Source organism: Falco biarmicus, chromosome 10, assembly GCF_023638135.1.
Source record: "Falco biarmicus isolate bFalBia1 chromosome 10, bFalBia1.pri, whole genome shotgun sequence".
In the NCBI taxonomy this organism is placed as follows: domain Eukaryota; kingdom Metazoa; phylum Chordata; class Aves; order Falconiformes; family Falconidae; genus Falco; species Falco biarmicus.
This window is the reverse complement of record NC_079297.1, coordinates 19270234-19280398: the sequence shown is the minus strand read 5'-3', so window position 1 is coordinate 19280398 and position 10165 is coordinate 19270234. Positions and strand designations below refer to the sequence as shown.

The 10165-nt window shown below is 64.8% G+C and overlaps 1 protein-coding gene across 1 annotated transcript; it reads left to right on the top strand.

Annotated features, from left to right (window-relative positions):
- Positions 1 to 9212, top strand: GRK2 (G protein-coupled receptor kinase 2). The gene is made up of 21 exons (XM_056353820.1): positions 1 to 235; positions 1723 to 1799; positions 2513 to 2586; positions 2929 to 3030; positions 3321 to 3395; positions 3886 to 3947; positions 4257 to 4308; positions 4631 to 4722; positions 5150 to 5249; positions 5383 to 5461; positions 5612 to 5742; positions 6156 to 6250; positions 6330 to 6437; positions 6516 to 6582; positions 7221 to 7321; positions 7469 to 7535; positions 7618 to 7713; positions 7795 to 7957; positions 8060 to 8196; positions 8428 to 8541; positions 8997 to 9212. The coding sequence occupies exons 1-21, from the start codon at positions 123 to 125 to the stop codon at positions 9156 to 9158; spliced, it is 2067 nt and encodes a 688-aa protein (XP_056209795.1). The 5' UTR covers positions 1 to 122; the 3' UTR covers positions 9159 to 9212.
- Positions 9213 to 10165: the final 953 nt, after the last annotated feature.

Here is a 10165-nt window from a genome sequence, read left to right as displayed (position 1 = left end):
GGTGGAGGTGGTGGGGGAGCGGCCGCCCCCGGTTCCGGTTCCGCCTCCCGGTTCCGGTTCCGGGTCCGTCCGGGTCCGGGCCGGCGGCGGTGGGGCCGGCGGGGCCGGCGGCGCGGTGCAAGATGGCGGACCTGGAGGCGGTGCTGGCGGACGTGAGCTACCTGATGGCCATGGAGAAGAGCCGCGCCGCTCCCGCCGCCCGTGCCAGCAAGAGGATCCTCCTGCCCGAGCCCAGGTGAGGCCCCGCGGCCGGCCGGGCCCTGCCCTGCCCCCGGCGCCCCCGGCCCCCGGTCCCCCGGCCTGGCCCCGCACCCCGCACACATGTGCACATAGGGCGTGCACCGGCCCCCCGCCCGCACACACCTGCCCGGCACACGCACGGACACACCCTGCCCGGCACACGCGTGCACACATATGTACATATATGCACAGACACCCTGCCCGGCACGCGTATGGGCACATGCATCCTGCCTGGCACATGCATGCACACACACCCTGCCTGGCACATGCACACGCATGGACACATGCACATGCATCCTGCTTGGCAAATGCATGCACACACATTGATGCATACACACACACACACTCTGCCTGGCACATGCACACACACAGACGCATGGACATACACCCTGCCCGGCACATGCACGCAGACACACACACGCACATACCCCCAACCTGGCACATGCATGCACATGGACACACACACCCTGCCCGGCACATCTATGCACGCAGACACACAGACACACGCTCACACCCAGCTGTGCATGCCCACTGTGCACACCCACACACCCCCCCAGCAGCACACACCTCCCTTGCCAGGCACGCCTGCATCTGCGCCTGTGCCCTCCTGCAGCCGTGTGTGTGTACACACAAACGTATACACACGTGCAGAGCGCTGAGGGGGCTGCGTGCACACACCTGTGTGCTTGCACATGCACAGGCGGTGTGTAGCAACACACACACGCAGGGGCTCAGCTAGCACGCGCAGGACCTTACCCCTCCCTGTGCACGCACACACACACGCAGAGCTGTGGTGCTCCCCGCTGCACACGCCACCCCTGCACTTGTGTCACCTTCATGTGCGCACCCCCTGCTGCCCACGCAACCCGCTTCACAACTTCCCTTTGCACACCCAGCCTGCGCAGGCCTGCGCGCACACACACATACACACAGCTGGCCCCACACAGCGGCACAGCGAGCGCGGCACAACACGCCATGCAGCAGCACGGCATGCCATGCGCAGGGTGCAGTGGCAGATGGCACAGCACCCAGCACCCTGTGCCGCAGCCTGACACAACACCCGCAGCACAGCCTGGCCCGTGCCTGCCCCCCACGCTCTCGGCACACGCTGCCCCGCTCCTCCCTGGGGGGCAGGAGGGGACCCTGGCATGCAGCCCCGCTCCCACTGTCCTCCTGCGCCTTTGCTGTCAGGCACCAGGGAGGCTTTTTTGGGGTACCCTCCTCCCCAGCCTCTCTTGGACCCCAGCGTGTGGGGCACCCTGTGCCTGACCCTTACTGGGGCCCAGCAACGTGTCACGCTTTGGGGACACACACACATAAGAGGGGAGGGAGCCTGCCAACAGGGCTTGGGGTGGCCTGGGGACACAGGAGGTGTGTGCGGGTACAGGGTAGGCACGGGGGGCTGTGGGATTGTCGGGAGCAGAGGTCTGCTGTGGGGGCACAGGACAGGCAGGGCGCTGAGCCCCTCCGGTGTCTCCCCAGCATCCGCAGCGTCATGCAGAAATACCTGGAGGACCGGGGAGAGGTGACGTTCGACAAGATCTTCACGCAGAAGATCGGTGAGCTGGAGGCACAGGGGCTGCAGGGGACAGGGTGGGGCGCAGGGGAGGGCACATGGATGAGCACCCACAAACGTGGCTGGCTGTGCGCCTGGGCAAGTGGCGGTGAGCTGGGTTGGTGGCAGCCGTGACAGAGGTAGTGGCCGTGGCCGTTCCCCTCTGCCCCTGGCATGGCCTGAGGGAAGCAAGGGGGCTGCGGGGCCCGGCTGGGCAGAGGCGCCTGGGGGCTGCGTGACACAACCCCCTGCGCCACGCTCCCCACCCCACGTCCCCTGCCCCGTCACTTCCCCCAGCACCAGCACTAACCGTCCGGGGCAGGAAGCGCCTCTCACTTCCTCCCACCGGCTCTGGCGGTTTCCAGGCACGTCCGCCCCACAGCAGCCTGCTCTGTGGTGCCCGCCTGTGCCCCCGCCCCATTGCTCCCCCACTGCATCAACCTCCTCGCCACCCCACCGTACCCCTGCCCCGCAGTGCCCTGTGGCACTGCACTTGCTGCTCCCTGTGTCAGCCAGTGGCCGTGCCTCACTGCGTCACCCTGCCAAACCCTGCCCAGTCCCCTGCTTGGCACTTCCCCTTCCACGGGCCTGCATGGGAGTGGCTGTGGGGACAGGCAGGCCCGGGGGACACCCCTGTACCCCGTTGGCCTGGGCTATGGGGCTCGTGCAGCCGCTCCAGGGCAGGCATCTCTCATGCTCTGGTTCTGTCCCTACCAGGGTACCTGCTGTTCCGTGACTTCGCCTTTAACCAGGCAGAGGAGGCCAAACCCCTGATGGAGTTTTATGAGGAGGTGAGACAGGGAGACCCATCTGGATGCAACCCCGTGTTCATGAGGAGAGGTGAGGGTGGGATTTGGTACCTACAGGGCCCACAGACGTGGTACCAAGAGCATGCAGAGTACCCAAGGGAGATGGTGCCCAGGAGGCCAGGAGGTGATGCCCTGGTTACCCAGGGGACGTGATAAACATGGGGTGCCCGTGGGACGTGGTACCCAGAGGGGCTGGGGCAGTGGTTCCCAGTGTACCAGGTCCCAGGGGCTGTGCCCACCCTGTGTGGGGTGAAGGCTGTGCCCCATGGTGGCACAGGCCTGGGGGCGGTGTGCCCTGTGCCATGGGAGCTCTGCGTTTGCCAGATCAAGAAGTATGAGAAGCTGGACTCGGAGGAGGAGCGAACTGCCCGGAGCCGCCATATCTTTGACCATTACATCATGAAGGAGCTGCTGGCCTGCTCCCACGTGAGTGCTGTGCTGTGCAGGTGCTGAGCCAGCGCTACAGTGGGGTGAGGTACCGGGTGGGGTCCCCAGAGCAGGCAGGAGGGATGTACCCAGTGTGCCCAGCGGGCCTGGTACCCAGTGTCTTCAGAGGGACCTCCAAAACCATCATTGACTCTGCTTGGGGAGCCACAGACCCAGCCCTGTGGATGGGGGTTCCTCCATGAGTTCCCCCACTTGTGCAGCAGCCCTGCCTTGCCCCTGTGCCCCTGCCCCTTCTGCCCAGGGTGACCTTGTCCTGTCTGTCCTCACAGCCCTTCTCCAAGAGTGCCACGGAGCATGTCCAAAGCCGCCTGAGCAAGAAGCAGGTGCCCCCAGACCTCTTCCAGGTGGGCATCACCCGGGACAGAGAGGGGGCTCCCTGCCACCTCTGGTGCTCGGAGGGTTAATCCTTACAGGGCGCTGGTGGTGACAGGGGCCTCTAGAGATAGTGGAGGGTCCCCGAAGGTATGGGCACCCCAAGGGACGGTGAGGGGATCCCTGGCAGGTTGGGAGTGAGTGGGATTGCTGGTGGTCCCCGTGGGGTGGTAGTCAGGAGTCTGGGGGCTGGAGGTAACAGAGGGGCTCCTCAGAGGGTGGTAATTGGAACCTTGGATGTAGAGGTGACACGGGGTGACAGCAGGGTCCCCAGCAGTGGTGACATTGTGGTCTCCAGAGACTCGGGTGACCCTGGGTGGCAGAACCATCCCCCAGGCCTGGCAGTGGCAGGGTGGCAATGGCATCCCAGGGGTGGAGACCTCACATAATGATGGGACCTGAGGGGTACGGGTGACCTGGATGGCACTGGGGACCCAGCGCTGAGCCCTGTGTCCTTCACAGCCCTACATTGAGGAGATCTGCCAGAACCTGCGTGGGGGTATCTTCCAGAAATTCATCGAGAGGTGAGATGGGGGAAAGTCCCGTGCAGATTGGGGTGTCTCATCCCACTGGGGACCAAGGTCTCCTGGTGCAGAGAGGGGCCAGGAGTCCCTTCTTAGATAGGAGCTCCAGGGGTGCCTGTCCCCAGACCAGGGACTCAGGGGACTCTTCTCATTCCCAGGTCTGGCCCGGGGTCTCTGTTCCCAGACAGGGGTCCCAGGGGGTGCTGCCTGTCTCCAGACAAGTCCAAGGGGTCCTTCTGCCCCAAGATGGGTCTTGGAGGGGTGTTCCTCCAGGGGCTCCACTCTTGCCCTCTCTGTGCTTCATTACAGTGACAAGTTCACACGGTTCTGCCAGTGGAAGAACGTGGAGCTGAACATCCATGTGAGCAGGGACCCCTGCGCCTCGGGGCACCTCTGGGCACGTCCAGGGATGGGGGGACAGACGTGGGCACAGTGACAAGGCTGCTGTCCTGGGGTTCACTAGGGCTGGTTTGGGTGTCCTCACACCCCTCCCAGGCTTTCACTCACTCACAGGTGGCTCTCCCACACCTGCCCACACTTGTGGGGACATGTGGAGCAGCCTCCATGTTCCTCACCTGGGGAAACTGAGGCAGGGTGTGGGACCCTGCTGCTCTTGGTGCAGGGCAGGTGCTGCAAGACCCAGGTGTCCAGGCTCACCCCCGCCTCCTTCTCACCCCCTCCAGCTCACCATGAACGACTTCAGTGTTCACCGAATCATCGGCCGTGGTGGTTTTGGGGAGGTCTACGGCTGCCGGAAAGCAGATACGGGCAAAATGTAATGGGGGAGGCCCCGTTGTGGGGGTCCAGAGGGATCTGCCTGCGGGGACACACACACAGAGGGAGAGTCACACACACAGGGAGAGAGACACACACGTTGGGGCTGTGGTGGTGGTCCCGAGGGCATCTGCAGTGGTGTTGCCATAACAACAGATGTTAGGGGGTTGTGGAAGTATTGCCATGGCTACAGGTTTTGGGAAGGGGGGGATACAGGGACGTCATGGCCGTGGGTGGTAGCTGGATGCAGTGATGTGGCCGTGGGTGCTGGTGCTGGAGGGACGCAGTGGCGGGGCTGCGGGTGGCAGGGCTGTGGTGAGATGGTAGTGGCCCAGGAGGGTCGTGGCACCGTGGCCGCGGGCATATGCTGGCTGTGGCACCGAAGCCGCAGGCAGCAGCAGGACCTTGCAGGAACTCTTTGCCCCCAGGTATGCCATGAAGTGTTTGGACAAGAAACGCATCAAGATGAAGCAGGGTGAGACCCTGGCCCTCAACGAGCGCATCATGCTGTCCCTCGTCAGCACTGGGGTGAGGGCACGCGGGCACTGGGCAGGGCTGGCACCCTGGTTACAGGCTGTGGCACAAGCGAGGGCAGAGGGATGGTGAGGGAGAGTGCCCCCGGGGCACCACCGGCACCGCGTGACCCCATCTCTCCTGCCAGGACTGCCCATTCATCGTGTGCATGTCCTACGCCTTCCACACGCCCGACAAGCTCAGCTTCATCCTCGACCTCATGAACGGTGAGAGGCCCCAGTCCTGAGGGACCCCCGCAGCCGGCCCTCAGCACCAGGGCTGCAGCTGGCCTGAGCCACAGGCTCGGAGACCCCTGCCCACACAGTCTGGGGCACAGAGGGCAGTGCCAGGGTGACAGCTGGTCCCTGCCATCACAGGGGGAGACCTGCATTATCACCTGTCCCAGCACGGTGTCTTCTCGGAGGCAGAGATGAGGTTCTACGCGGCTGAGATCATCCTGGGCCTGGAGCACATGCACAGCCGCTTTGTGGTGTACCGTGACCTCAAGGTGACTGACCCCATGGCACCCCACAAACACTGCGGGCACCCTCAGACCCTGCAGGCGTCTAGAGGCCCTGTTGGCATCCCTGGGCCCTCTAGAACTGTGTCTCCTGGACTCTGGGCATACACAGACCCTTCAGGAGCCCTCAGACGCCATGGGCACTCCCCGAACCCCAATCCTGCAGGACACCCCCCCCGACTCCATGGGCACTCTTGGGGTGCTGCGGGCATCCTGAGGCCTTGCAGGGCGCTTGCAGACTCCACTGGTGCTTCCTGGTGCATCAGGCACCTCAGTCCTGTGGACACCCCCAAATCCCAGACCCATGTGGGCACCCCAACCTCGCTGCCCCCCCCCCCCCCCCGCCTCTGCCATGCCTGTGGGCAGCGCTTGGGCTCAGGAGTGGCACGGTGTCTTGGCAGCCGGCAAACATCCTCCTGGATGAGTTTGGGCACGTCCGCATCTCAGACCTGGGCCTGGCCTGTGACTTCTCCAAGAAGAAGCCCCATGCCAGTGTGTGAGTGTGCCCCCTGCCCCCCTGCCTGCCCTGCCCGCCTGCCCAGCACAGCCCCTGACCCTGCTCTCTGCCCCCGCAGGGGCACCCATGGGTACATGGCTCCAGAGGTGCTGCAGAAAGGAGTGGCGTACGACAGCAGCGCTGACTGGTTCTCACTGGGCTGCATGCTGTTCAAGCTGCTCCGGGGGTGAGTGTGTGGGCACGGGTGGGCACAGGTGGGCATGGGTGGGCACTGCTGACTTTCCCTCTCCCCTCGTGGCTGCAGGCACAGCCCCTTTCGGCAGCACAAGACGAAGGACAAGCATGAGATCGACCGTATGACCCTCACCATGGTGAGCTGGGATACCCTGGGCTTTGCCCTGTGTGCCAGGGAGGGCTGAGGCAGGTGTGGATTGGGCGCGAGCACCCCTGTGCTGCTGTGCCCCCCACCGTGTGCTGGCAGAGGCCTGGGGGGCACGTGGAGGGTGTTTGGGGGCAGGGGTACCTCGTCCCTGAAGGGGAGCAGTGCCCGGAGTATGTGTTCGTGACCATCTCTACATGTGTATGCACATGTGTGTGCAGAATGACATGTGCAAGTGGATGTCTGCACATGGGCATGTTTGTGTCCACACACACTCACGGGTGGGTTGTGCCCAGCGGTGTGTGCAGTGTCTGCAGTCCGTGCAGACGCCTGTGTGCTGTTCACATGTGTGAGCCGCTGTGCACTCGTGTGCCTGGTGTGTGCACTCGCACATCCACCTGTATGTGCTTGCACGGGGCTGGATATGCACATGCACACGCGTATGTGTGCGTTGCTGAGTACGCTCTGGTGCACAGGCACGTGTAAGTGTGTGCGCGTCACCCGGTGTGTGTCAGTGTGTATCCTGTGCACGTGCAGGGCTCTGTGTGTGCACACCTCTGCGTATCTGTGCACACCTGTCCCCTTGCACACGTGTGCTTACGGTGTGAGCGACCCTGCCCTCTCTTGCAGGCCATCGAGCTGCCAGACTCCTTCTCCCCCGAGTTGCGCTCCCTCCTCGAGGGGCTGCTGCAGCGAGACGTTAACCGGCGGCTGGGCTGCATGGGGCACGGGTGAGTCCCGGCGGGCACAGTGGGCACCGGAGCGGTGGCCAGGGCTTAGGCAGAAGGCAGGCAAGGACAGAGGGTGTGCTGGCACAGCACCCTGGCCCCAGGGCTGCAGCCGGGAGCCAGCAGTGCTCACCCCCTCGCACTCCCCAGGGCTCAGGAGGTGAAGGAGGAGCCCTTCTTCAAGGGTCTGGACTGGCAGATGGTTTTCCTGCAGAAGGTGAGGGGCACCACGCCTGGGTGCAGGAAGGCGTATGGGGGCACGGGCAGCCACCCCTCTGAAACCCCTTTCCTGCCTGCAGTACCCACCGCCCCTGATCCCACCCCGCGGTGAGGTGAATGCGGCTGACGCCTTTGACATCGGCTCCTTTGATGAGGAGGACACGAAGGGCATCAAGGTACCAGGGCAGAGGGGCTGAGCGGGGGGGGGCTGCGGTGGCAGGTGCCCCCTGACCCAGCGATGCCTCCCTGCCCGCCAGCTGCTGGAGAGCGACCAGGAGCTGTACCGCAACTTCCCACTCACCATCTCGGAGCGGTGGCAGCAGGAGGTGACGGAGACTGTCTTCGAAGCCGTCAACGCTGACACCGACAAGCTGGAAGCTCGCAAGAAGGCCAAGAACAAGCAGCTGGGCCATGAGGAGGGTGAGTGGGCTTGATGCCCCCCAGGTCCTGCCCTCCCCCCTGACAGCCCCCCCCAACAGTGCCACGGGCTGACCCTGACTTTCCTCGGCGCGGCGGGCACAGAGTACGCCATGGGCAAGGACTGCATCATGCACGGGTACATGGCCAAGCTGGGCAACCCCTTCCTGACACAGTGGCAGCGCCGCTACTTCTACCTCTTCCCCAACCGCCTGGAGTGGCGCGGGGAGGGCGAGTCGCCGGTAAGGCGGGCACGGGGCAAGTCGGCAGGGGCACAAGGCAGCGTGGGGCAAGTTGGGGGCACGGGGGTTACTCCACGGGCACACCTTGGCACTGGTGGACATCAGGGTGTGCAGGGCACAGGGGGTGAGGGATGTGTACAAGCAGGCATGGCACTGCGAGGGGGGTGGGGGTCTTGGGGGGACCGCGGTGAGGCACTGGGGGCAGGGGCTGGGCTGAGCCTGTCCCCCCAGCAGTCCCTGCTCACCATGGAGGAGATCGACTCAGTGGAGGAGACGCAGGTGAAGGAGCGCAAGTGCATCCTGCTCCGCATCCGCGGTGGCAAGCAGTTCGTGCTGCAGTGTGATGTGAGTGTGCCCTGGGTCACCTGCTGGGGCTGGCCACCCTGGCTGGGAGCTAGCCACCCCCTGGGGTCAGCAGCCACCCTTGCCAGGCACTAGCCCGTCACCGGCCGCCTTCCCTGGGTGCCAGTTGCTCCCACTGGGCACTAACCAAACCCTGCTAGGTGCTAGCCATCTCCTGCTAGTTGCTAGTCATCCCCTCTGCTGAGTGCTAGCCATCTCCTGCTAGTTGCTAGTCATCCCCTCTGCTGAGCGCTAACCACCTCCTCCTGCCAGTTGCTGGCCACCTCTTGCTGGCCACCAGCCCTGTGTGTTTAGCCCTCCGAGCCATTGCGGAACACAAATACTGAAAGCTTGGGGCAACCCCAGAGTGCTGGCACCCCAGGGAGCCCCCGACCACCCTGTACCCTGCCCCGGCCCCCCGGGGAGCCCCAGCCTGACGCGTGCCCTGCCCTGCACAGAGTGACCCCGAGCTGGTGCAGTGGCGGAAGGAGCTGCGGGACGCCCAGCGCCAGGCCCAGCAGCTGCTGCAGCGGGTGCCGCGCATGCAGAACAAGCCCCGCTCGCCCGTGGTGGAGCTCAGCAAAGTGCCGTTCATCCAGCGCTCTGCCAACGGGCTCTGACCCCGTGCCAACACGCCCGCGCGCCCTCCTCCCCCCTTCCCACCCCGCCTCTAATTTATTGGGTTGGGTTCCCGCGTGCCCCCGCTCCTTTTCGTTGTCCCCAGGCCGGGCGTTGGAGGACACCCGGTTGCTGATCTCGCCTGCCAGGCGTGGAGGGGGCACGGCTGTGCTGGCGTGGTCCCAGCCCAGCCTCTGGCGCGGAGCTGGCGCTGGGTGCATGGCGTGGCTCAGCACCTCTCCTTGGCATCCCCCCAATCCTCCACCAACTCTCCGGCTAAGATGAAGGCAGCCCCTGCGCCCCCTCTCCATGCCCGCCTGCTTCGCCATGGGTGTGTGTGCCAAATGGGGCAGGTGGGTGCCCCGCTCCGGCCGGGCAGGGAACCGGCCAGCTCACCTCACCCGTAGCCTTTGCCCACCTCCCTGCCAGCTGGTGTGCCCCGGCTCGGCCGTGCCTGTCGTGTGGGTGCCAAGTCCTGAGGGGGGGTGTGTGTGGGTGTGTGTGTGTGAGTGCGCCCCTGTAAATATTGTGCTGTGGGTCCCCTGTGCCCCCTGGCCATGCTGCTGCCCCTCTTGCCATCCCCCCTGGGCAAGTGGGGTGACACCCCCCCCCAGCCCCCTGCCAGCCCCCAAGCTGTGGGGTGGCAGTGCGTGGTTGGGGGGGGCATGGGCTGGCTGAAGAGGAGGGAGCAGGTGAGAGGCCCCCCCCCCCCCCCAGATCAGCCTCCTGGGGCACTGGGCCCATCCTCGGCTGGGGGACATGGGGACAGTGGCCCCCAGGGCCCCCACCCCCTGGCAGCATCTGTAAATATTGCTCTCTGGTCAATCCGCTCCAGGGGCTGGGGCGGGCAGGGGGTGGCACCAGGTAGGGCCGGGGGGCGCTGATGAATGAGATTTTAATGAGAAGAGACGTGAGAATGCGAGGAAAAAGAGGAAAAAAAAAAGTTTTTATAATAAAAATCTGGGAAAAAAACCCCCAAGATCCAACTCCACCTCATTTCGGGGGTGGC

Coding starts and splice junctions, on each gene's coding strand:
- GRK2 (XM_056353820.1), top strand. CDS start 123: ATGGCGGACCTGGAGGCGGTGCTGGCGGACGTGAGCTACCTGATGGCC. Junction 4,723..5,149: donor AAAGCAGATACGGGCAAAAT/GTAATGGGGGAG, acceptor CTTTGCCCCCAG/GTATGCCATGAAGTGTTTGG. Junction 8,542..8,996: donor AGTTCGTGCTGCAGTGTGAT/GTGAGTGTGCCC, acceptor TGCCCTGCACAG/AGTGACCCCGAGCTGGTGCA.